General features: G+C 47.1%; 1 protein-coding gene across 3 annotated transcripts; it reads left to right on the forward strand.

Moving 5' to 3' along the window:
• Nucleotides 1-183: 183 nt before the first annotated feature.
• On the forward strand, nt 184-25831 carry MACO1 (macoilin 1). Of its 3 annotated transcripts, none has more exons than XM_041460799.1 (11): nt 184-466; nt 7261-7402; nt 7939-8065; nt 9230-9353; nt 9717-9895; nt 10349-10847; nt 18966-19124; nt 20080-20262; nt 20919-21039; nt 23483-23657; nt 24679-25831. In XM_041460799.1, the coding sequence occupies exons 1-11, from the start codon at nt 387-389 to the stop codon at nt 24879-24881; spliced, it is 1992 nt and encodes a 663-aa protein (XP_041316733.1). In that variant the 5' UTR covers nt 184-386; the 3' UTR covers nt 24882-25831. The 3 variants fall into 3 exon arrangements, with proteins under 3 accessions (XP_041316733.1, XP_041316734.1, XP_041316735.1); XM_041460800.1 differs by having other exon boundaries at nt 192-466; nt 10352-10847; XM_041460801.1 differs by lacking the exon at nt 18966-19124 and having other exon boundaries at nt 192-466.
• The last annotated feature ends 1293 nt before the right edge of the window (nt 25832-27124 follow it).

The following is a 27124-nucleotide window of genomic DNA, read 5'->3' on the forward strand; positions in this document are numbered from 1 at the left end:
GCCGTCATTCACAGTGGTAGGCGTGCCAAGCGACGGCACGAGGCGGGCTCAACTTTCTCGCACTGCGATTGGTCCACTCTACCGTCTGTCTGCCTTTCCCTGCTGCCGATTGGTCGAACATGTTGTCACTCAAGTGGGATCAACCATTTGATTGGTGATCGCCGGGGAGGCGGGGCGCTGCGCGGCGGCTGCGCGGGGGGACACGGCGGGGAGGGACGGACCAGGAATTATTTTTATTTCTTTGTTTCCCGGGGAAAAAAAAAAGAAAAAAAAAGGGAAAAAAAGAAAAATAAACCCAAAAAAAAAGCCCCGCGCTCGGGAACCCCCCGCGGGGGCGGATGGTGCTGCCGTGAGCGGGGCGGGCCGGGCCGGGCCGGGCCGGCGGGATGAAGCGGCGGAGCGCGGACTGCAGCAAACTGCGGCGGCCGCTCAAGCGGAACCGCATCACCGAGGGCATCTACGGCAGGTACCGAGCGGCCGCCGCGGCGCCGGGAGCGGGCGGGTCGCGGCCCCGGGCCCCCCGGCCGCCCCCTGGCCCTGTCACCGTCATGGCGCCCCGGCGCCCCTCAGGCGCTGCCCCGCCCCGGGCCCTGCGCGCCCCCGGGGCTCCGCGGGGCCGGGGGTGCTGCTGGCCAAGGTGCTGCCGGTGCTGCCGGCAGGGAGCGGCCGGAGCCGGGCCTGGGGTGCGCGCACAGCGCTGGGGCCTTCGCCCTGGGGAACCCCGGCGGGGTCCCGGAGCTCCGAGCCTTCGTCTGGGGAGGGTTTCCCTGAGGGGTCTCGCAGCTGGCACTGCCGGAGCTCCGAGCCTTCGTCTGGGGAGGGTTTCCCTGAGGGGTCTCACAGCTGGCACTGCCGGAGCTCCGAGCCTCGTCTGGGGAGGGTTTCCTGGCGGGGTCTCGCAGCTGGGCACTGCCGGAGCTCCGAGCCTCGCCTGTGTCTCCCTGGAGGGGTCTCACAGCTGGCACTGCCGGAGCTCCGAGCAGCCGCTGCCGCCTCAGCAGGGTCTGCCCGGGGAGGGTTTCCCGGCTGGGCATCGCCAGGCTCGGGCTCGGGCTCGCACCCGCAGCACTCCCGACCAGCCCGGCTGGCTGCTGGCCCCGCTCCTCGGCCGGGGTCTCTCAGAGCTGTGTTCGCCGTGCTGCTGGTGGAGCTGCGGGGAAGCCGTGAGAGCCACGGGAGCGGGAGGCTGGCTGGGAATTACCGGAGCAGGGCTGGATGTGCTGCGGGGCACGGCTCACCCCTGACCCTGGCACTGAGGGGACAAACAGCGCTGAAGGGAGATGCACGTGGGATGTGCCTCATCCAGGCCATTGGGATGTGCTTTCCAGGCGTGATTTGTGTTTTCCAGGTGTGACTTGTGTTTTCCAGGTGTGATTTGTGTCCCAGCACAGCCGCTGTGAGCCTGTGTAAGGAGTGTGTGAGAGCTCTGCTCTCCCGAGTGTGTCAGGCTCTGTGTGGCGTGCAGTAATTGTGCATTTCTCAGTCAGCAGGAGTTTGGGTCAGGAGAGGCTCGGCAGCTTGTGAGAGCTGTAGTAAATGTGCTGCTGTCCCATTTCTGTTTCTAGTTCAGTGGGGTTGATGAATGCAGTGCCTGGAAACCTGAGCGAGCTCATACAATTCAGATGTTAACTTTGCATGAGGGAAGCAGCTGCTGGGGAGCTGTGACAGGAATAAAATTGTCCCAGTGTGCTGCTTATCCCACTTGTAGTGAATCTGTGAGAGTAGAGAGCTTCTTGCTTTAGACTTTCAGGTTTTGGGAAAACCCTGCCTGGAACAGTAAAGAAAAGCATCCCTTGTGTAGAAATTATTATTCAAGGTGAAGAATAATTCAAATGTATTGCTCATAACTGGATTTCAAAAGTAACTCCAAATGCTTTGCTTTTGAGGTGACTGGCAGGGAAGGTGGGGTGAGAGAAGGAGGGGAAATCAGGGAAAGCTCAGAGGAGCTCCAGGAGCTGAGTGTGTGCAGCAGGAAGAGCTGCTGGAGTCCCTGAGCAGCTGAGGCATCTCTGCCTTTGCTTCTCCTGGGATGCTTTGGTTCAGGAATGGGATTTTTAGCCTTTGTTTCACGTGGCTTTTTGCTAAACAGAAACAATCTGTGTCCTCAGAGAGTTGTCACACAGAAAAGGAGAAATAGTGGGAAGGCTTTTCCCTTTGGAAATCTAATCTGAGGGAAGTTCTTCTGCATGGATTTGGCATCTTTCTCTTTTTTTTTTTTTTAATATTTTTCTCCTCTCTTCACTCCATAATTCAGTGATCACATACAGGTAACTTCTCACAGAACTACAGTTGTCTAAATTCTTGTAATTACTGCAGTTATTTATTCAGCTTATCTTAATTGTCCCCATCAGCTTACACAGACCCAGTAAATGCAGTTATCAGGAGGAAGCATCCTGAGTTTATGGGCAGAGCAAACAGCACCATTGGGATGCTTAACTCTTTGTTTTGTTTGGTTTTTAAATTAAGCCTGATCTTAATTTAAGCCTCTTGTCCAGCCTGGCATGTGAGCAAGGCAGAGCTGCCACTGAGACACGTGGGGTGGGTGAGAGCTGGGAAAATGAGGAGTTTTGGGGCAGGGGAGGAATTGTCCTGCAGGGAAGCTCTGGTGGCAGAGTTCATTGCACGTGTAAAACTGAAGCAGATTGTAAGAAGTGATAGAAAACCAGAACAGAGTTAGAAATAGAAAATCCTGGGCAGCACTGAAAGGTGTGGATGATCTGTCACTCTCTGAATGCTGATTTTTGCAGTGAATTATGCTCTTTAGAAGTATTGCAGGATTTGTGGAAAGAACTTTATTATAATTTAAAATAACTGCTTTCAACAGATCTCCAAACCCACCACGCTCACGGTAGGAATTGGAGGGTCTCTTACTTCCACAGCTTCTATTCCAAATTTTGCCTTTTCCCGTGTAAAACAATGGCAACAAAGTGATTTAACATCTCCTACCTTTGGCAGTGTGCATGCATTAAACCCTTAATTGTTAATTAAAGGTATTCATTGCAGCTTGTCATCAGTTAAGCAATTAAAGTTTATTTGTTCCTGCTTGTTCCTAAGTCTTCCCAGTCCTCATCTTTGATCTGGCTAAAATCCTTCAGCTGCATTGCTGATATTGCTTGTTTTGGCTCTGCTTGGTCCCACTTTCCTAGCTCAGGAAGTTTCAAGATGAATTCCACACATCCCTGCTTTAAGTTGTGCTGTCACATCAGCTGATGGATGCTGTCTCGTGGATTCCCTGACAACAGTCCTGAAACACTCCATGTTCCTTCAGAGGCAGGATTTTTTTAGCTGGGGATGGAAATTGCCCTTTATCCGTGGGCTGGCAGCCAGGTGGGTGCCTGGCAGGGGAGGCTGTCTCATCTCCAAGTGCCCCTGGTGGCACAGGACAGGATTCCTGGGTGCCACAACCCCATAAATGCTCCTGGTTCCCTCTGCCACCCAAATCCTGACAGGGCTGAATTCCAGGGGCTGCATTTTTAACAGCCAAATAAACTGGAAGGAAAACATCAGCACTACCTCCAGGAACGTGGCCTTTTTTAGGCTTTTCTTGAAAATCCATAATGATTCCTCCTGCTAATTTATTCTGGCACTTTTTTTTTTATCAGCTTCCTATGGAGGGTAAAGCATTTTCTGGAGCTCTGGAACAAAGCAGCACAGCTGCCTTTTATGACTTGAACTTGAGTGCAGGGCTCCAGTGTCATTTATCCTACATTTCATGTGCTCTGCTCTGCCAGCCCCTCTGCCCTGGCTCTCACTCCCTGCAGCTAAAGGAGCTCTCCTGTGGCTGCATTTTGGGATTTGGGGGTTTGCAGCTGAATTCCCAGAGCTGGCAGTGCCTCCTGGCCCAGCCCCACAGTGCTGGGTGCTGACTGTGTGCCCCTGCCTGGGCTGCCATCCTGCAGGGATTTCCCTTTCCTCCTGCCCAGCTCACGGTGGGTACCCTGGCAGGACACAGCACCAGGGCTCAGGGAGCTTTCCTTACATTTCTTTTCCTTTTCAAACCTGTAGCTGGCAGGTGTTTCACGTGCTCAGTGCCAGCAGTGATGTTTCTGCCTTTCAGACTCGCTGTGTTTCCCTCCTCCTGCCCACTGATAATAATCTCAGCTATCCGTTTGTGTGTTTATTTAGATAAAGCTTTAATATTTGCTAATCTCCACTCAACATCCCTGGTGTTGTGGCTGCTGGGTAACCCTGAGGTGGAGGGGTTGTTGATTATTTGGTGATTTCACCCAAATGCTCCAATTCACCTTTTTAAAGCTCACCTGTGCCCTTGGCACCCTGCCAGCCTCAGGATTCCTCCCACTCCATTGTCTTGGATGAGTCAGGCTGCCAAATGGAACATGCCAAGATTGCCTTTCCAGCCTTTGGGCCTCGCTGATAACAGTGGGATGGAATTAAGGCTTAATCCACCCCCAGTTTGGGTTTGGGGTGCAGAACTGGGCCTTTTTCTAAGGATTTTTGGCAGTGTTTTTACCTTACAGCTGGCAGAGGATCTGCTTCTGCAGGGCAGTAAAAGGAGAACAAAGAACAAGAGAGGGAAAAAAAAGGGGGGGAGGAGGAAAGGAAATGGCATCTGGCACTTGTAGGGGGAGGAAAAATAAGGAGAAAAATTATTTATTTGCAAATTCAACGGGGGAGCACAGGCACTGCAGGGTTATGAATAAATCTTTCTATTCAGTGTGCATTAGCCATCAATTGACCTTTCAGAGAAATGGCAGCTCTGTAATCACTGCTCTCCCTGCCCTGTGCCCTGCTCCTGGCATGGATGTGCCCATCCTTCCCTTGTCCTTTATCACCCTCCAGGATCAGATGCCATATGCTGTTTCATAGGGAAAGCCCTGTCCTTAAACCTCTGCCAGGTCACCCAGGGCAGATTTTTTGACATGTGTCAGGAAATTGGATAACCCAGATTTTAGGTATTTATCTGCAAGAATCTTCCCTGAATTGGGATCCACCTCAGAATTCCAGTTGGCCTCGTGGAATACGTTTGAGCCTGTGCAAATAAACAGGTTTTCCAGGGGATTTCATTCCTGGGGATGTGTTTCAGCTGTGAGCTCACCCTGCTGGGCTGGGGGCTGGCCTGAACACAAACCTGGCTGTGCAGCACCTCAGGGGCAGCAGGATCTGAGATTTGGGCTCCTTCCCTGCTGGGGCCAGCCCCAGGATTGAGGTTTGAGACTTTCCTGAACTCCTGGAATTCTGAGTGCCTTTGGAGCCCTTCAGACAATGAGAAATAGGCTCTTTAATACTGTTGGCAAAACCTCCTTACAAGTGTTGCATTGTTCCAATTCCACTTTAGAAGGTGCTAAGTGTCAGCAGGGCCCTTGGATTGATATGAATTTAATATCAGAAATCACTTTAATGGCTGTGTTACAGAACTCTTGTTCAGCAAATGCTTTCACTTGGAGTGGCACTTCAGGGTTGAGCAGCATTAGTCCTGACAGCCCTCGTTTGCTGGGAAAAATGGGGTCTCCTCCTGCCTTCCAGTGGCAGGAAAATAAACAATAGCCACGAGAGTAAGCCAGGAAAAGGCTCCACAGCACAACCGAAGTGAGCAAGGAATTCCTGGCTGTGATGGTTTCATGGAATTCCTCAGATCTGAGGAGTTGCACAGGTACAACTCCAGAGTCTGGACCCAATTGTGTCAAATATTCTCTGGATGCAGCTGCTTTTTACAGATTTCTGGTGAGGATCCAAACTGTAAATAAACAGGAAAGGCAGCCTGTGGAAGCATAATCCACCAGGACAGTGTGACCACTGAAGGGGTTTTGGTGTGGGATATTTTCTTGGCTTGGAGCATTTTTAAAAATGCTCAATGACTGGGGCTGGGACCCTCAGAACTGAAAACAACACTTCCTTAACTTTCCAAGTGTGTGCCATTAATTTTGTTTCCATTGCACTGAAGTGCTTCCTGGAGCCTTTTGCTGTATTTTTTTCCTGCCCATTCTGTTGATAAGGGCACTCTAAGGCACCTGCCATTCACCTCTGACTCCCAGGAAATCCAAGAGTTTTCCCAGCCCTGTGGATTGCACCTGAATTTGGGTGAGAATTGCACAAGTTCAGTCATTTCCAAACCTCTGCCGCTACCCAGCTCTTTCCCTGGAAATTTGGTGTTTTGTCTCTTCCCCAAAGCTCTGAACAAGTTCCTAAAAAAGCCCCGTGGCAGGGCAGAAACTCGACCCTGCCTGGCACAAGGTGCCAACCCTTGGCACGTCCCACTGAACATTCCAGGGCAAAGTTCTGCTGGTTGTGCTGGCAGGGTGGCAGAGGAGGGAAAACAGCTTCCTAAAAGGACAATTTGCATTTGATTTAAACGAGAAAAAAATATTTTTAACCCCCTTTTTTTTTGTTGTTGTAACCTAATAGATTGCAGCGAGGTATTGGGGAGATGGAGTGACAGATCTGGGGTGGTGGGTTTGGGAAAAAAGGGGTTTTTGTCTGCTTTTTTGGAAGAATGGATTGGGCTGATGCCTCAAGTGTTCCTTGGGTATGAGCTCAGAATGTTTTTAAGCTCTGTTGCCAAGAAGGCTCATCAGTGGTTCAAAATGCAGGACTCAGAACATGGGAATGTGGCTCAGAAATAATTAAAAATAGAAGTTGGGCTTCTCTCAGGCCTCGTGTGCTTCCATTTTCCTGGGATTTTGTTTGTTTGTTTTTAAGGGATCCGTTTGCCTTCACAGAAGTGTTTTCAAATCTAACACTGATAACTGAATATAAAATCAGGCTTTAAATTGCTGTAGGATTAAAATACATCTGAGTTTATTGGTGTTGCAGTCTGTGTTAAATGAGGGAACACCTGCAGCCTGCTGAGGAGGGGGAACACCGAAATTCCTGAGCACCAGGGGCAGGAGAGGACTGCAAAAGGAACATTCCAGCTGGGAGAAGTTACCTGTGGCAGGACTTCACTGTGTGGGAATGCACTGATGAGCAGTTTATTGGGAAAAAAAAAATAAATGTTTATTGGGGAAAAAAAAAAAAATGTGTGGGAATGCACTGATGAGCAGTGACCCTGCTGTTTATTGGGAAAAAAAAAAAAAATAAATGCAGTTCAGTGTTAGCTTCATTAGACCAGCTGTAATGGGATAATAAAAAAACAAACAAACCTAAACTTAATTCATAAAATGATTTTGACATTTCCTTCTATGTATTACAGTTGTCCTTAGTTTTAATTCTGAATATTTTAATTAAAAAGATAAAAATAAAAGAAAATCAGTTCGCCTGTTGGAAATCCTGACCTGAAATGTCCTTTTTCTTTCCCCCCAGCACCTTCCTGTACCTGAAGTTCCTGGTGGTGTGGGCCCTGGTGCTGCTGGCAGATTTTGTGCTGGAGTTCAGGTTTGAGTACCTGTGGCCCTTCTGGCTCTTCATCAGGAGCGTTTACGATTCCTTCCGATACCAGGGCTTGGTGAGTGGGCACAGGGGCAGGAATGTCCCCGTGCCACGGTGCCACCAGAGCCTGCTCACAGCAGCAGGGCTTCTCTCTGATGGGCACCTAGCTGTGCCCAGTGCAAATGAAATAAAGATTTATCCGAATTTCACCACAGAGAAATAGTGTTGAAATTGCTGAGCTGGGTTGGAATTAAGCAGAATGATATATAATATTATATATGTGTAAACAGGCAAGACTTTGTGTGTTATTTTAAAGAAAAACCCTCTTATATAGACTTTAAAAATATTTATATATATATATGTGTGTATATAGACACACAGACATATGCTGTCTATCTATACTATATATTTATATAGAAAATATTTCTATATATAAAATTTTACATATTTAAATTAACTATATAATATTAGAAATATTGGTGAGTTATAAAATCATAGCTATTAGATATTTTATATAAAATGTATTACATGTATTTTAATATATATAAAAAGCTATATTTGGTTTGGAATAACCAAACCCTCTTCTTCATGCCCCTCCCTCCTTTCTTTCAGGCCTTCTCAGTATTTTTTGTGTGTGTAGCATTCACCTCCAACATCATCTGTCTGCTCTTCATCCCAATCCAGTGGCTGTTCTTTGCTGCCAGCACCTATGTGTGGGTGCAGTATGTGTGGCACACAGGTGGGCATTATTCTTTATTTACAACTTCCTGACTCATTTATGACTCCTTTATTTCCAACTCTTCTTTTTTGACAACTTCCAGGGCTCAGCGTGTGTCTCCCATCTTTTAGCAACAAAACCTCTCTGCTGTTACCTCACTTAATGTAGTTTTTTAAAGTTAAAAACTTTGGTTTGGTTTTTGGTTTTGCACTTGGGGTGCATCTCCAGTAAGCAGGAGCTGGAGGGGAATAAACAGGAATTCCAGAGCAGTTAAAAGAAAATTAAATTGCTGACTTTAAAACTCTCCTGCAGTGATTCAACAGCTACAGAGCACACAGGACAAGTTTGTGACAGTGTTCTGCTCTTCCACACTCAGTTGATGTGCTGATAATTGAGTTAATAACGTTCAAACATCAGTTATTTCAGTGATCAGAGGTTAATTCTGTGCTAGCAAAGCTGGATCCAGTTTCTGCGCTGGTGATGCCAGAGGCTGCCCTGACAGTTTGGGGCTTCCATGGGGAATTCTTGTCCCTCTCTGCTGCCCTTTTCTCCCCGAGTTTCTTCTCACAAATCCCTGGGTTTGGATGAAGCAGTGGAGCTGGGGGAGGTGGTTTCAAATCAAAACATTTTAGGAATCCAATTTAATTTAATTTTTTTTTTTTAGGGGTAACTTTTCACTCCCCAGATTCCTGGGATTTGTGGAACATTTTGTGTTAGCCTTGATCCCAGGGGTTTGCAGGGTGCTGTGATCATCCCTCCCTCAGTGACAACTTAGTCACTGCTAATCACAGCAGTGTGGGAGCTGGTGGCAGATGCTGTGAGCCACTTGCTGCCCAATTTCAAATACCTGCAGAATCTGGGGTTATTTTTGGAGCTGTATTAATATGTTAAAACCTTATCTGAAGTTGTTCAGGGCTGATGCTTAGAAGGAAGAACCTGATGGGCCAGTTTTAGCTGTAGCTATTGAGCTGATTTAATATTTTAATTCATGGCAGCCTGAGGAATTACTCATTTTCAGTGCTCATCCAAGTTGATGGGAACTTGCTTTTTTCTTTTTTTTTTTTTTTTGGTGAAAATCTTTAAGGTTTGTTTCCTCAGACTCCTGAAATGTTGTAAAAATAACTTTCAACTCCTTTCTGCCTGTACTGTGTCCCTGAGGTGCCTCTGTTTCCTTTCTCTCCACAGAAAGAGGTGTGTGCTTACCAACAGTATCACTGTGGATACTTTTTGTTTATATTGAAGCAGCCATTAGATTTAAAGATTTAAAAAACTTCCATGTGGACCTTTGTCGTCCATTTGCAGCACACTGGTGAGTGCTTCTCTGTCCTTGTCCTATTAACCTTTATTTCACCAGGAAAATGAATTATCAATGCTTTTATTTGGGTTCAGGGCCTGACTGTTCAGTTTTTCCTCACAATTCTGCCGTGAAATATTCCATGAGAACTGTGTGTAAACAAGGACCCAGTGCCACCTTTCTGTGCTGGGAGGAATTTGCAGTGTAGATATTCCAAGCATTTCTTGAAAGCTCCTGTGGAACAGCAAAAACCACTTTATAAATCAGTTTATGTGGGCATGGTTCACATATATATATGAATTGTGTATATATTTGATTTTAATTTCCTATCATGGCTACAGTTTGATTCATAATATTGCCTTTTTTTTTCCTCTTTAGCATTGGCTACCCTGTTGTGACTTTGGGCTTTGGCTTTAAAAGTTACGTCAGCTACAAGATGCGTTTGAGGAAGCAGAAGGAGGTGCAGAAGGAGAACGAGTTCTACATGCAGCTCCTGCAGCAGGCTCTGCCCCCAGAGCAGCAGATGCTGCAAAGGCAAGAGAGGGAGGCAGAGGAAGGCAAGTTATCCCTTCATGTGTGCTCTGTTCTCTGCTGTTCCGAGGGAAAACAAACCCCAGACGTGCTGAGGAGGAGCTGCTCCAGCCTGGCTCTGTTTGGGAGTGTGGTGAGCTCTGAGGGGCAGAAATGAAATCACTCTGGAGTGGTTGATGTGACAGGAAAAGGGAATTATGGCCCCTCTGCCCAGTTCTTCATTAGCAGCTGCATCAATCTGGTCAGTCAGTGTTGTGTGAAGCTCTGGTATTTATTCTTAAATCTCTCTTTCCTGCCTGGAATGAGGCACAAGCCTTAAAACAGGTGACTTTGGATTCTCTTTTCTAGAGAGTCTCCAATCCTGATAGTTTCCTGCAGGAATGATGGATGTGTCCATAATGATTTTTTCTTTCTGTGGCATGCTATTGATGGATTTAATGAACTAAGTTGGTTTTTTTTTTTTCACTTTGGTGTTGCAGCAGCCAAAGGATTATCTGATATGGATTCCTCAATACTCCTGCAGCACAATGGAGGCATTCCAGCCAATAAAAAAATCTCTGCAACGTTGCCAGAGCTGGAATATCGAGAAAAAGGGAAAGAAAAGGACAAGGATGCAAAGAAACACAACCTTGGAATAAACAACAACATTTTGCAACCTGTAGACTCTAAAATACAAGAAATTGAATATATGGAAAACCATATCAATAGTAAAAGATTAAATAATGATCTTGTAGGAAGTACAGAAAACCTCTTAAAAGAGGACTCATGCACTGCCTCGTCCAAAAATTACAAAAATGTCAGTGGGGTTGTGAACTCCTCACCCCGCAGCCACAGTGCAACCAACGGGAGCATCCCCTCCTCATCCTCTAAAAATGAGAAAAAACAGAAATGTGCCAGCAAGAGCCCGAGCACACATAAGGACTTAATGGAAAACTGTATTCCTAATAACCAGCTAAGCAAACCAGATGCACTGGTAAGGTAAGTTGGGCCTGAGCCTTGTCTCATCCTCCCTTGGTCCATCAGGACTCGGGGGTTTAATTTGCTTTTTATCAGCAAAATGTCATTTGTGATCACGTAGAGAAGCCAGAGTTGTGCAGTGGTGGGAGAGGATCTCCAGGAGATGTGTGGAGCTGTGTTCCTGCTGTTTGTTTGACGTGCAGCCTGGAGCAGATTGCTTCATTTCTGGCTCAGGATCTGCTGCTGCCCTGCCTCACTGCTCTGTTGTGAGGCACCAGAAATACTCTGGTGGAAGGCAGGAGGAAAACCTGAGAAAATCAGCTCATGTGTCCTTGACAGCTCTTCTGTGGAGCAGCCTTGCCTCTCCAGGGAGTTCCCTGGGGTTTCTTGCTGCCTGAACAGGTGCTTTGGTTTTGTTTTTCCTTTGAAGTGTTTGGCTTTTGCTTGAATCTCTAATTCCAAGCGTGGAGGCAGCGAGTGCAGGGAGCCAGTGCTGGTGTGGAGCTGAGCTCAGCTCTGCTCTCAGCCCTGGGAATGTGTCAGCATGGACAAGTCCCAGCTGCACACGTGCTCCTGGGAGTTCAGAGGGACCTGTGAGGGGCAGTGGCTCACCCTGGCACAGATGGTGTTGGCATGTGCTGCCAGGAAAGGCCCCAGTAAGGAAGGTGGTGTGACTGTGCATGGAGAGATGTCTGGAACAAAAGCTGTTCCACAGTTCTGCCCTTCTCCAGCATTCTCCACCTGGCCTGTGTCTCTTATTCCTTATTCCACCAAATCAATGGTGGCCAGCTTAATTGGCAGATCAAGCTTGTTTTCCCTGCCTTTGATAATTGGGCTTTTATCTCGGAGGATTTGTGCTGTGGAATATTTCCAGTATTCACTGGAAATACTATTTTCCCCTCTGATAATCACTCTACCTTGATTGACATACCCCTGCCAATTAAACACGTGGACTAATTGATACCTAATGTCTGTAGAGAACCTGTGTGAGGTTCAGAAAGCAGCCAGGCAGTGTGATCTGTGACAGGATGGATGGGCTGCAGATGGCTCTGCCTTCAGCAGAGCTGCTCCAGCTCCTGGCCAGGCCTGGCTGGCTGTCCCCAACCTCAGCTGGCAGCTCTGCACTCTTGGTGAGCTTTGTTTGCTCCTCTTGGAGGGACAGAAGGCTCAGCTCAGTTTGCTGCAGACATTGCTAAGCCTTGAGCAGAGGGAAGGAATGAGCTGCCAGCCTGGGACAGGGATGAGAGTTCAACCTGGTGTGTTTAAAGCTTCAGTTTCCTGTTGAAATCCTTGTGTGGGAGCTTAGAGCAGGTGCTCACTAATTGCCCAAGGTGAGTTTTGGAACACAGAAATGAGTCTACAACAAAACAGATCCTGTCCTGAGGGAATTACAGATCCTGTCCTGAGGGAACTGCAGCTCCTGGGACTCGCTGGGGAAGGACACAGAGCACAGCTGTGCTCTGGAAGGGCCTTACTCTGCCCAGAGAGGGAGCTGAACTTCTTCAGACAAGTGTTTTTGGGATGTGTGGCTGTGGAGCTGTGCCACAAATCCCTGGGGCTGTTTGTTGTCCCTGATGTCCCCGTGCAGGCAGCCCAGGAGCACCAAAGCCCAGCCTCCTGCTCCCAGCTGCTGCCTGGAATCATTGATGAAATCTTGTTTCTGCTCAGCCTGCCTTGTGGAACTCCCACACCAGTGGGAGCATAAACTCACCTGACAAATTGGATGGGATGGATGCACTTAAATTTAAAAATTCATGGTCCTTTTTTTCTTTTAACCTTGTCAATTATCCCGTCCCTGGAGTTCCAGGCATTTGTTCATCATTTTTTCCACTTCCAGGAGTGTTACTCATTCCTGTTATTAAACTTTCAGGCTGCATTGCTGCTGGAGCCTGGAAGGAGCTGAGTGAAGTCCTGCATTTGTTCAGACTCAGCTCAGACCTGCTCAGCTTCCAAATAAAGCTGCTTTTTCTGCCTGGGTGTCCAGCAGGATGGCAGACCCGAGCTGCTTTCCTTTTGTGTCCACAGATGATGGCCCTGGGCTGAGTAACCAGCAGCAAATGTGAAATATTCCTTCTGCTGCTGGGGCTTGGGATTAGCAGGGCTGGAGACAGTCAAGATCAGGAGGTTTAGGAGACTAGGAGTTTTACAGAGTTGTTAACTTTGAAATGTTTGATGTGATCCATCTGGAAGAGTCCTGCTAGTTAAGGTTTATGCAAATATTTTATACATGCTCTTATTTGAAGCTAAATTTTCCTTTTTGCTGTGTCTGCTGCAATGTCAGGGCCTGAGTGCTTGGTTTTGTGAGAGGAGCTTCTGATGCCCATCCCTGGGGATTGTTCCATTCTTCTGGAGCTGAGAGGTCCCAGAGGCTCAGGAACCTCTGGGGTTTTCTGAGACATCTCCTCAGGGTGCTGGAATCTGCTGCAGCTTGTCAAGCCCTTTATCCCTGAGTGTGAATCTGTGATGTGAGTGCTTCTTCCCCAGCTCCATGGCCATGGGGCACTGGAGGGATCCATTTGGGATCAGCCTGGTGTCCCTTTGCACTCTGCTGCCATTTCACTGTCATTCCTGAATGAGGTGAAACAGATTTACAGCCTCAATATATGGAACAAGTCCAAGCTGTAATTGCTGCAGAATTATATATATTTTTTGTTGTTTATTCCACATTACACTGCAAAACCCATCATCTGCCTCTGCCTTTCAGCACCCTTAAAAATCCCTGCACTGGAACCACAGAAAAAGCTGGCAGGGCAGCTTGGCAGAACTGTCTGTATCCACAGAGGTCCTGCCTTTGGCACACGAGGTGATGAACAAGCTGTCTCATGTACTAATTATTCCCACAGATAACGAGGACATCTTCTGGCAGTTGGACTGGGAAAATTCTTGGTGAAGCAAAAGCTGCTCTGCCACAGCTTATTTCACTTTCCTAAAATGGTGATACCTGCAGAGACAGACTGGGAGGTTTTCATGTGAATTTGGTGCTAATAGTGTGAAATTTGGTGACATCGCTGATAGGCAGAGAGGGGCTGGTGCCTCCTGCTCACCCCCCTGCCTGGAGTGGCATTAAAGCAGCAGAAGGTTTCCTGTGTCAGCTGCAGGGGGGTGATGGCCAAGGTTTCCTGCCCCAGGAAGGCAAGCACAGAACAGAAAACCAGAATTGGGAAGGTAAAGGAGGAGTGTGGGAGCCAATCCCTCCTGCAGCCCCTTCCCAAGGCAGCAGAGAGCTCAGGAACAGAGCAGCCTTTGGAAATGGCAGCTCTGGGAGCAGCAGGGAGGGCAGGGTCCTGGCTTTCTGGGATTTCTGGCTTTTTGGGAGTGAAAGCTGCTCCCAGGAGCTGCAGGGAGAGCCTGTCAGTCCCAGCAGGGGCACCTCAAAGAACAGCTTCACTGCCAGCTTCTGCTTGTGCCAGGCAGAGCTGGGGCTTTGGGAGAGCATCTCAGGGCCCTGTGGCTACTTGAAAATGATAATTTTTATATAAGCTGTGTTTCATTCGAGTGCAATTGCCAGGTGATTATGGGATGGAGTAAACTGAGCACCCAGCCATCAGTGCTGGGGAGCATTAAAGCTGAATTGAGATGTCTTTAGGTTCATCCATCAATCTCCTCCGAGGCATTTGGGGAAATATTCCCTCTCCGAGGTGATCCCTGATTAATTCTCCTCGCAGGGAATGGCAGGAGGTGGTGCTCAGCAAAGGAAATGGGTAAATCTGCAGTCAGAGCAATGACAAACTGAAGGAATTGACCTCGCTTGTGTAAACAGCACAACATAATCTGCAACTAAAGCCTCATTTAAAAGCAGGTTTGTGTCAGAGTGAGTGCTGCTGTGTGCAGCAGCAGGGAAAAAACATCTTCCAGAACTCAGGTTTCCTTTGCTCCCCCTCCTCTGTAAATAATTTTCTCCAGTAAGCCAGGAAATAAGTGACTTAAGCAGCAAATGAAATGAGAGTAAGAATAACAATCATGTGCAAACTGCTGCTTTAGGGGTCATTTATCACTGCAGCAGCAGTGCAGGCTGTTCAGAGGGGGGAGGCCTCCCCTGCCCTGCTCCCTGCTTGCAGCAGAGATTTTTTTATGCCTTTGTGTTGGTTTACCTTGGTGTGCTTTTATTTTGGAGTGCTGTTAATGTCCTGGTGGAGAGGTGACCTCTGGGACAGTGCAGGGAGCACCTGTGGGTCTGAGGGGTAGCTCCCTTCTTGTTTTCTCCTTAATGAACTTGTGTCTGCCTAATTGGGACAGCTCTGGGACAGAAACCACCCAGGAAGCCTTTGCATGGTGATGGATTTTGATCTTCCCCTGGTTTTAGGGAGACAGGAGCCTGTATTTGCTCTGCAATTGGCAGAAAACAGATTTTTCTCTGCTCTGCTGTTTCAAGCTGCAGCAAAACCTTCAGTGTAATGAAAAGGGGTAATTAAAACCTGCTGAAATCTTACTGTGAAACCTCATTCCAAACAAGCCCACTGCTAAAGCAGTTTGCAGTGGTTCTCTCATTGACAGAGAGGAATTTTCTGTGTTAGTTTTTTCCTGGCCCCTTTGGGGTGATGTCTCGTGGATGTTCCACCCTCCCTGAGCCCTGACCCCACAAATTGCAAACCCACAGCAGGGAGGGCTGTGCCTGTGGCCTCATCTCTGCTGCTCCCCAGGATCCTGCAGCTCTGTTCCAGCCCCACTCAGGTGCAGGAATGCCAGCAGCCAGATGGCTCCACAACCCTGCCAAAAATACAAATTCAGCCTGTCCTGTGCCAGCCCCTCAGAGCTGGTCAGCCCTTATCTGCTCAGGGTTTCTTTTCCTGGAATACTCAATACCCAAAATAAATCAGAATAAATATCTGAGTTTGGCACAGTCTGAGCTCCAGGTAGAAGCTATTTACAGCTCTTATCTTCAGTTATCACTCCATTGCAGCCGTGGATATTGGGGTTGTTTCTGGGTCACTCTAAAGTGGCATTCAGGTGCATTCCTCTGTTTGAACAGCATTTTTCCACTTGTTTATGAAAACCTGGATTAAAACCTCATCAGTTGTTTGCACACCCCAGTCTGGTAGTGGTTCCTACAGCTTCTTACACTCTAATTAAAGCATTTGCTCTCTCTAAAACACTGGGCTGCTGCTTTTTGGCAGATGAAATGAAACTCTGATTTCTGTGCCCAATAACTGACTGCCCTGTCCATCATTTAACACTGCCAGGGTGGCACCACTCACCCAAAGCCAGCTGCTGCTGTTCCCATTTTGGGGCTAAGGTTGGAATATTTGGTCAGGTTTGCAAATTCTTTCCCTCAGCAGAGCACCAGGCGTTGAAGTGATTTGTGCACTTCCCTTTGAGGTGGGTGCTTGCTTTGTGCTGTTACCATTTGCCTGTAAATTGATTTTTTTCTTCTGTCTGAGGGTGCTTTTGACCATTTCTAGAGCCCTGAAGGAGTTAATCTTGCCAGGAGGGCACTTCATGGACCTGGAGGGGCTGGGACTGGAGTGGGCTGAGTGTCCCAGCCCAGCCCTGCTCCTCTGGGGCTGCTCTGGCTCCTCGTTCCCCCTGTCCCCTCTCTGGGCTGTTCTTGCTGTTACAAACCCACTTCTCTGCATTTCCACAGCCTTGGGGACTCCACACTCCCCCTGTGCAGGCAGTGGCACAGGATGTTCTCCCTGCTCATCTCTCGGTGCCTTTTAGGCTGCGATTTCCCTGCCCTGAAACCCAAAAAATGTTTCATGAAGAAATCAGAAAGCTGCAGCCATTCATCTGCACTGCTGAGTGTCACTAAGGGCAGCTCTTTTTGGCTTTTGTCAATGTTCTCCTGGTCTTAACGTCCCACTGCCACCAATTCAGAATGCAAGCCTAGGAAATAAAACCACCTTCATCTTCTTTATGGACACTTAAAAACTCTCAAATCAATAAGTGGCAGAGCAAAGGAGGGTTGTGTGAGAATGGCTGGGGTGTATTGCTTTCAAGGAGTGTGTAACAGAGTTTAAAAGGGTTGATTATTCACCTGTGATGTGTTTTTATTCTAAGAATCAATAACCTTATTTGTGGAGGGAAAATGAAAGTGAGCTGAGTGCCTCTCCTCTGAAATGTGAGTTTTATTTAACAATATTTTAATTAAAAAGCTTACATGAATCTTCAAGAACTTTCCAAAGCTACAATTTCAAGTGTAGAGCAGATGGTCTCTGTTCAAGAGCAATTAAAACTAAATTTACTGACTCCTGAGCTGGGGATGACTTAACACATCCTCTCACTCTGCATGCACATGGTGTGCTGCAAGAAAACACCAACACGTTGAGGTGACAACTCCCAGCTCAGCTCTGGCTGGCAAACCAAACTCAGCATTGGTGGACAGGGTGAAATCTCTGGGTTTGCCTCTGCGCTGCTTTGGGGCTTCTCAGACCTCAGGGGAAATGGGATTCCATGGGATTTATTTCAGCAGGAGGCAGTGAATTCCTGGGGGAGGCTCTGAGCTGTGTGTGCAGTGACAGAAAAGCTGATTATTGAGCAAGGAAAGCCAGAGAACTGGGAGAGCCCATTGCTGGGAGGCTGCAGCTTTGAGGGTTTGGCAGATGGTGCCAGGTTTATTCTGATTTTATGGGATGTGCCTGAGCCTTGGGGTGAGGGGGCAGAAGTGTCCTGTGGAATTGTCTTTGCCAGCGTCAGAAACAAAGTTCACTCTTTAGAATTTTTAGAAGTTTAATAAGGGATAAAAAGGGACAAACATCCAGCACTGGTGATGTTGGGGTAAAACAATATTCTCTATATACTGTTCCATTACAGGGGTACATACATATTAATGAGTTTTATAGATTATTCAAACGTTCTTGTGAGTTGTTTCAGGGATTTTCTTGCTTGGTTTTAACCTTTGGTCACTAAATCAATATATTTTATTTCTTCTTCTTGTTTTTACACTCCATCCTGTTGTTTTTAACCCCCTGATAACAGAGAGTCCATAAATTCTTTCTCTAGGTGTTCTGGTTTTTGTCCCTGTTACCTTGTCTTTCAGGTAAGATAGTCCACAAATGTGGGGAATCATCTAATTTTATTTTACACCATTCTCTGAGTTAGAGAATGAAAATGCCTCATGAAAAAGGTATTTTAACATCCCACAGTCTGTATTTTAATACAGATTACAAATACAGAATACAAATGATTCTTGTGTTATTTAATAGAGAATACAAATTATCATATATGTCTAATATTTTTATCACAGTCATATTTCTGTAAGCTACAGGGTGCACACACAAACTGACAGGTTATACTCTACCAAAAGCAAGCATAAACATCAAACCAGCTGTGCAAAAGCTGACAGAAAAATGCAAAGCCAAGGTGTGATAGGTTTTTTCTTTGAGCTAGGTTTTATGAGAATTTATTACACTGGAGATAGCCTAGCTACCTCAATGGCATAAAATTAGTAGGATGGGTTTTGAGGTAGTGTTAGAAACAGAAAAGGTTTAATAAAAGGCAAAATAACAACTCTTTACAGAGAAAACTTGAGTTAGAGGTAAGAGTTCTTGGTAAAAATACCCTACAAAAGTGATTTTTTTTTTGTTCTCTTCTTTTTCTAGTGAATTGCCTAGGCAGGACCTTTTGGCTTCTGTCAGTTGGGTATCCTTAACTTTGAGGTGAAGTCCCCAAGGTCTTATGAGGTGTCTTTTTACTAAACTGAGAAAAACTTGTGGGCTTTTTTCCTTTTTAAGGAGCCAAAGGATAATTTGTTCACTCGTGTGGCATTCACGTTCTCTGAAAAAATCCCTTCACCCAGGTTTTTTCTCCTGGGAAGCTGAAAAGCAGCGAGAGAGGCCTCAGAGAAAAGGAGAACAATTCTTATCTCATTTTCTTCTCCTGTGTGGAATGTGTTTGGAGATTGTTTACCCACAGGTGATTGTTCCTTTGGATTCTGCTGTGAGTTGTTTTCACTCTTTGGCCAGCTGGGGCCAAGCTGTGTCAGCACTCTGGAAAGTGTCACCAGTTTTCATTATTATCTTTTTAGCATTCAGTAAGTATCCTTTCTGTATTCTTTAGTACAGTATTTTTAAATATAATACAGAGTAATAAATGAGCCTCTGAGAACGTGGAGTCAGCTGCATCATTCCTGCCTCCGTCGGGGCTCCTGGGGTCAGCAAGGAGCACACTGCTACAACCACCCCGCTGTCGTTTGTCCCCCAGGCTGGAGCAGGACATCAAGAAGCTGAAGGCCGACCTGCAGGCCAGCAGGCAGGTGGAGCAGGAGCTGCGCAGCCAGGTGAGCTCGCTGAGCTCCGCCGAGCGCGGCGCGCGCGCCGAGACGGGCCAGCTGCGCCAGGAGAACGAGCTGCTGCAGAACAAGTACGTGGGCACTGCCCCGGGGGGCTGCCAGGGGGGGCAGGAGCCTGCCCTGGCGTGGATGTGGAACCCCCTGTCCCCGCTGAGTTGTTGTCATGTGGAAATGCAGGGGAGCTCAGGCGGAGATGTGAGCGGCCGTTGTAGGGAATGAAAATGAGCACGCGGTGATGCAAAACTGGCACAGGGGGGTTGACAGCCTCAGGGTGGTGGCACAGTGCCATCCCAGGGGGGCTCTGCCCTCCTGCAGTGCCAGCTGTGCTTCTGCTGGAGCAGGGATCCTGCACAAGGGGGGAGTTTACCATTAACAGGAGATATCTCCTGGAGGAGGATTGGGTGTGGAAGGGATAAAGAAAATTGCCCAATGAACAGAACTGCCCAGCTCTGACAGATGGGGATAGAAAACCCCCAGCCACAGCTTGCAGCCTAAGACAGAAACAAGGCTCATCTTTACCATTTCTAAAAGCTTAATAAGGGATAAATATATGTATTTTATATATATATAACTGTGGTGGTTTCAGTTCAAAGCAGGCAGAAACACCCATTTTGTGTGATGGTTTTGGTTCACCAACTGGAGATTTCTCTGCACCACTTGGTGTGGTGGGGTCAGTGTTGGCCAAATGCCCCTGCACCCTCTAGAGTTATTTACTCATTTCTTGCTGTGGGTTGGGATTAGGAGGAAGGCAAGGCATTCAAAAGGGTATAAAGAAAAATTCAGGTGATATATTACACTATATTAAAAAGCAGTTAAAAGGGTTTACAAATTGTGCTATATTCAAGTCTTTGTGATCAATAATAACTTGTAAAAGCAAATATATAAATGCCAAAGCCAGCTGTATTGTCATTTATAACAAGTATGTGACGTTGTCCTGGGGGTTGCAAAGGGGGATTTTTGTGTTAAATAATCCTGAAATGGGAGGAAAACCCAGGCAGGTTTTAAACTCACTCCTGTCCCCTGCAGATTGCACAACGCTGTACAGATGAAACAAAAAGACAAACAAATGATCAGCCAGCTGGAGAAGAAGCTAAAGGCAGAGCAGGAGGCACGAACCTTTGTAGAAAAACAATTAATGGAAGAAAAGAAGAGGAAGAAGTTGGAAGAAGCAACTGCTGCACGAGCTGTGGCCTTTGCTGCTGCTACCAGGTGCTCTGCCCTTGGGAGCCTTTGGGGTGGGAAGGAAGAGCCTGTGTTTGATCTTTTATTTTTAAAAAATCTTTTATTTAAGGAAAAAAATAGCTTTATTTGTGTTGAGAGGCTCATTTGTGTTAAAACAAGGCAGGACTGGGAGAAGTCTTCCCTGCAGCTGAGCCTACATGACATTTAATCTAAATTACCTGCTCTTCTTGCGTTGTGCTCTCAGAGATGTTGTGTCCTGCTCCAAGGAGCATCTCCTTTCCCGTGGGAATCAAGGATTTGAGCAGTGACATTGGCCATGATTCTGGAATTTTCCTGCTGGGGCAATGTGGGGTTCTGCAGTCCCACAGCAGCACAAGCTGGGGGCACTTTAACCTGCAGGGCTCCAAATGTCTCTGTCAAATTATTCCTGCTTTTCTGCTCTCCCCAGGAAGGAATATTGATGAATATCTCACCAATATTCCCAATCTCCCCAGAGCTGAGGGGTAACCCTGAGTAACTGCATTGCTGTGAGGGGAATCCCTTTGCTGAGCAGACCAAAACTGCCTTCTTCCTTTCGTGCCTCATCTTGAATTGAAATTTTTGGTGCTGCAAGCAGCTGAGGAAGGGCAGGCTGGCTGTTTCCTGCCAGCTGCTGTTCTCTGAGCTGAGCTGTGTCCCTGCAGGGGGGAGTGCACCGAGACCCTGCGCAGCCGCATCCGCGAGCTGGAGACCGAGTGCAAGAAGCTCAGCCTGGACATCAAACTGAAGGAGGAGCAGATCAGAGAGCTGGAAATCAAAGTGCAGGTAATGCCTCAGCTCCAGGGACAGCTCCCGGCCCTCCCTGATCCCTGAGCTGCAGCACAGCAGTGCCCAGGGAGGGCAGCTCCTGCAGCTCCTGCCCCGGCCAGGAGCAGGGCCAGGGGCTCCTTCCAAACCCTTCCATGGTTCCAGCAGGGCCAGGGGCTCCTTCCAGAGCCTTCCATGGTTCCAGTGGGCTCCTTCCAGAGCCTTCCATGGTTCCATCAGGCCAGGGGCTCCTTCCAGAGCCTTCCATGGTTCCAGCAGGCTCCTTCCAGAGCGTTCCATCCTTCCATGGTTCCAGCGGGCTCCTTCCAGAGCCTTCCATGGTTCCATCAGGCCAGGGGCTCCTTCCAGAGCCTTCCATGGTTCCAGCAGAGCCTTCCATGGTTCCATCAGGCCAGAGGCTCCTTCCAGAGCCTTCCATGGTTCCAGCAGGCTCCATCCAAACCCTTCCATGGTTCCAGCAGAGCCAGAGGCTCCATCCACACCATTCTCTTGGTTAAAAGGGAATTTTCCCCCCAAACCCACTGGTCTGTTGTAGGCTCAGGGTATAATCCCCTCAACAGCATTTTCCTCCTCATGCAAGGAGCCTTTGGCCACTCTCATTCTAATAAATCCTAAATTTCACTCAAGCTTGCTGGTTCAGGGCAGTCTGGAGCACTGGCCAGGCTATTTTTTTTTTGTGTGGAAGTGCCTGAATATTGAAAATACTTCATGGCAGATGTGCAGCAAACAGGGTTGGGTTGTTACAGCTAAAGAGCTCAAATGTGTGCCCTTATTCCTGTCCTAAAGCTGTGCTCAGACTGACAATCTGCATGAAAATGGATTTTTAATGCCTCTTCCAATCCCACCTGGTGCTGCTGGGGACTTGTTTCCCAGTCACAGGTGCAGCCTCCTTGTCCCTGGATTTCCCAAACCCTTGACAACAAGTGTGGCTCATCCCTGGAGTGTTTGAGCATGGCTTTCAGATAATTAAACCCAGCTCTAATGAAGCTTTTTAATTTTATGAGCATCTCCAAACTGTTAGAGAAGCTTCTTTTTGCAGGCATTCATATTTTCCTTGTCCCTCCATCTGAAGGTATAGAATATTTTTGTATTTTTTGTATTTTTTTCCCCCCTGCCACAGCTTACCAGGATAATTCTCCCTATTTTTCCTCTTCCCTTAATTTGTGGCACTGCAGCACAGTGAGGTTTGATGTGAGGTACAAACAATCCCTCCCAGCAGCCGTTTGGGTTTTTAGGGAAGCTTTTCCCACGTTGTTGTGCAGGGGGTGCCCAGGGATGGATCCCACACCCCTGGCAGTGCCCACACCACAGCTGTGGCACTGGGGGTGCATTTTCATTGCATTTGGGGCTCCCTGAGGCCTTTTCCAGCATGAACACTTGTGGCATTCCAGCCTTTTCCCGAGGGAAGTGTTCCACACCCTCACTGCCTCCTGGAGAGGCATTTGGGGCTTTTTGGGTGGGGGCTGAGGCCCGGAGCAAATGTGCTTTAATCACAGCTGTAATCACTGCAGGTAACCTTAATTAACCTGCATTTTAATTAATGCCAGGCCCAGTGTGGGGACGGGGGAAGCCTCCTGTGTGGGTCTGCTGTGTGAAGTCCCCCAGGCTGGCATTTTTTGTCCCCAGGATAACATTTTTACCCCCCAGGCTGGCATTTTTTGCCCCTCAGATGACATTTTTTGCCCCCTAGGTTGATACTTTTGCCCCCCAGGATGGCAACTTTTGCCCTTAGGGTAACATTTTTGCCCCCCAGGATAACATTTTTGCCCCTAGGATGACATTTTTGTCCCCTGGAGTGGCATTTTTTGCCCCCCCAGATAACATTTTTGCCCCCTAGGCTGACATTTTTTGTCCTTAGGATGACTTTTTGCCCCTCCAGATAACATTTTTGCCCCCCGCTGTGGATGACATTTTTGTCCCCTGGAGTGGCATTTTTTACTCCCCCAGATAACATTTTTGCCCCTAGGATGACATTTTTTGTCCTTAGGATGACTTTTTGCCCCTCCAGATAACATTTTTGCCCCCCGCTGTGGCATTTTTGCCCCCCAGGATCACATTTTTCCCCCCCCAGGATGCCACTTTTGCCCCCAGGATGTCATTTTTGCCCCCAGGATGCCATTTTTTCCCCCCCAAGATGCCATTTTTTCCCCCCAGGATGTCATTTTTGCCCCCAGGATGCCATTTTTGCCCCCAGGATCACATTTTTACCCCTAAGGGTGCCATTTTTTACCACCAGTGTGCCATTTTCCCCCCCAGGATGCCATTTTTGCCCCCAGGATCACATTTTTACCCCCAAGGGTGCCATTTTTTCCCCCCCAGGATGCCATTCCTGCCCCCCAGGATGCCATTCCTGCCCCCCAGGATGCCATTTCCCCCCCCAGGATGCCATTCCTGCCCCCAGGCTGGCTTTCCTGGCGTTCTCACCGCAGTTTCCCTGCAGGAGCTGAGGAAGTACAAGGAGAACGAGAAGGACACGGAGGTGCTGATGTCGGCGCTCTCGGCCATGCAGGACAAGACCCAGCACCTGGAGAACAGCCTGAGTGCAGAGACCAGGATCAAGCTGGACCTCTTCTCTGCTCTGGGAGATGCAAAAAGGCAGCTGGAGATCGCCCAAGGTACCTGGGGGCTTCCCTTCCCCACAGCCTGGGGGAGATCCTGCAGATTCTCAGAGGGAATTTGGCTTTTCTGGCCTTGGGAATGTGGAGCTGGAACCATCTGAGCTCAGCTTCCCAGCCCATCAGGCTGATAATGAGCATTAAAATAGGTGTTTCAATTAATTCCTGATTATTTTCTGCATTTTATAAACCATTACAAGGAGCTAGATATCTTTTAAAGATCTTAAAGAGCTCTCTCTTTAAAAGAGATAAATTAATTAAATTAAATCTGTTATTAAGCTGCTCTCCTGTCATCCTAATAATAATAATATTTTATTACTCCTCAAGTAAATAAAACCTAAATTTGAGGAGAACCCAACGTGTTTTAGGCCTGAGCAGGTGAGGGGAGTGTGGCACTGCTGGTGATGCCACCAGAGGGAGCAGAAAACCAACACAAAACCCAGCCCAGGCTTTGTGCAGCTGTGCAAAGCACTCCATAACTCTGCATTTAACACCGGTTTAATTTCCCTGCAGAACGTTGTTTGATTGCAGGGATGTTTAATTAGAGGGAGAAATTGTTTTGTTTTGTTGCAGTCGTGGGGTTTTTTCATCACCTGGCTGCAGGAATTGCTGTGGTGGTGGTGTGAAAGCTCAGAGAGAAATGATGGGAGTGGGACAGTTTGGAAAATGAACAGCTTTTATGACTGAGGGGGAACGGGAAAAGGCAGAAAAAATGAGATGAAATCGAATTAATCTTTGGGGGCGGTGCAGCTGTGAATCCAAATAACACAAAACCACCATGGGAGCGTTGAGATCTGTTCTGTGGGAGCTGGAGGTGATCACCCAGAGCCCTGAGCTGAGCTCAGATCACCCAGAGCCCTGAGCTGAGCTCAGATCACCCAGAGCCCTGAGCTGAGCTCAGATCACCCACAGCCCTGAGCTCAGCTCAGATCACCCAGAGCCCTGAGCTCAGCCCAGAGCTGCCCCGTGCTGCCTCCAGGGCTCTGGGGCCGCTCTGAGCGCCGTGCTTTGCTGTTCGCAGGGCAGATCCTGCAGAAGGACCAGGAGATCAAGGAGCTCAAGCAGAAGATCGCAGAGGTGATGGCAGTGATGCCCAGCATCACCTACACTGCAGCCACCAGCACTCTGAGCCCCGTGTCCCCACATTATTCTTCCAAATTCGTGGAGCCCAGCCCCTCTGGACTCGACCCCAACGCCTCTGTGTACCAGCCCCTGAAGAAATGAGGGAATGCCAAGGTTCTCTGTGCCCCCGGGGGCCTCTTGCAGTCAAGATGAAATTGTTTCGTGTGGGACTGTGTTTGTTGTCATTTCCAGCAGGAGAAAAGAGCATTGGCTAGAACTGCCCATCAGTTTTTCTTGTAAATTTTTAGGAAACCTCACAGAACTTTGCGATTTATTTTCCTCGGCCAACGCATTAAAAACGATTCTTGGTTTTCAAGTAGCCAATTTTGCCTTTTTATGTACTCTTGCATGGTTTCCTCTTGAAAAAAACAAAAAAAACCACAGGGCTTTGCTTGGTTTTGAACCCTTTCTCCTCAGTTTTTGTTTTTTTTTTTTTTATTTAATGATCAAATTGGATTTGCAGATTGATCCAGTGAGGAAAAACCCTTCAGTTTTCCCAGTGAAAGGGTTAAACAACCCAACAAAGCTTTGATTTATAGATGTATTAAATGCAAACACGTGGATGTTGCAGAAGATAATTTGATTTTCCCCCCCTCAAAGGACCAAACAAATTGCAGGGGCGTTGTTGAAGGGAAGGAATAAAGACTAGCTGATGATGTGATGGTGGTTGTTGTGTGAAATATTTCTATCCCCATCGGTGTTTTTTTCAGTCATGGAGAATTGCTAAACAGTCTTGTTCACAGTGCCTTTGGGAAAAGACATTTCAAGAGGAAACTTGATGGTTTAAACTATTTTTTTTTTTTTTTTGCCCCTTTCACTGTCATCCAGCTTCTTCTCCCAGCTCGTTCCAGAGCTGCTCGTGGTCCTTGGCTCTGGTCAGGAAGCAGCTCCATCTCTGTTTCTTTTGCTCCAAACTGTTCTGTCCTGGCTGCTTCTGCCCTGGGAGGCAGCAGGTCCCTCCTGAGAGGAAGCTGGAGCTGGGCAATGTTCTGTACACGAGACACTGTAAAGCTGCCTAATAAAAGCTGCAGTTCTGGGGTTTTTTTATTTTATTCAGCTGTCATTTACACTTGGTCTCCCCTTCTGTCTTCCCGGCCCTGCTGCCAAGTTTTTATTGAGGAGTTTTCAAGGAAACGCTCAAATTGCACAGATTAAAAATGTGTGTTTATATGCAGAGAAAAAGGGGGTTTTGCACTGGCAACTTCTGCAGTGGGGCAGAGTTTGGGGGGGTGGGAAACCAAGAAAAAAAAAATCCAGCCCCAGCTTTAGGATTTTACAAACAAACAATGCACTCTGGAGGTTCTGAAAAGAAAAGAATTAATTTTTTTAAATTCTGGTGTTAATTGGCACGTTACCTCCTGGAACAACAACACCAACAACAGGAGCAGGACGCTCAGCTCGGTAGAAAAACCCAAATTCCATCCTTTCCATCCCTGGCTCCAGCTGCAGCCAGCTGTGCACGCTGCTGTGGTTTGCATTTTGGGGCCACCAGTGTCCCTGGCACCACAGAAGCTGCTCAGAGCTCCCAGGGGTTTTCCATCCTGTGCAGAACATGGAATTTTTGTGATTTTTGTGTCGAGGTCCCCCCCTTTTGCTGCCCCCTCGGGCTCCCTTTTTGTTCACTACTTGGTCTTGGCTGCATCTCTTTTTCCTGTGGGGTTTACAAAGAATAAACATTTTCTTGCAGATAAAAAGAAACAATTATTATTATCATTATTATTATCATTATTATTTCATTAATTTTCAATATTTAATTTTATTTTTATTGTTTTAGTTTTTATTTGTATTGTTTTAATATTATATTATTATTTTAATGTTATTAGTTTTATTAATTTTATTAATTTTCAATTTTTATTTATTTTATTTTATTGTTTTATTATTATTTAATATTTATCATTATTATTTTCTGACATGATAATGTCCTGCTACTCCCGTCCCCAGGAGCTGCTCCAAACATTTATTTATTTTATTTTATTTTATTTTATTGTTTTATTATTATTTAATATTTATCATTATTATTATCTGACATGATAATGTCCTGCTACTCCCGTCCCCAGGAGCTGCTCCAAACATTTATTTATTTTATTTTATTTTATTTTATTGTTTTATTATTATTTAATATTTATCATTATTATTTGACATGATATTGTCCTGCCACTCCCGTGCCCAGGAGCTGCTCCAAACATTTCATTTTTGAGGACATTTTTGTGCAACAGATGGATTTTCTGCACTCCAACCCCCAAAAATCTCCTTCCACCAGCACAAAGTGTGTGTTTGGTAGAAAATAAAGAGAAATTCCTTCGTGTCCTGTCCCCACCAGCCACGAGCGGGCCCAGGACGCCTTG

This window comes from Pyrgilauda ruficollis, unplaced genomic scaffold (genome assembly GCF_017590135.1).
Source record: "Pyrgilauda ruficollis isolate IOZ18807 unplaced genomic scaffold, ASM1759013v1 scaffold149, whole genome shotgun sequence".
Classification (NCBI taxonomy): Eukaryota; Metazoa; Chordata; class Aves; order Passeriformes; family Passeridae; genus Pyrgilauda; species Pyrgilauda ruficollis.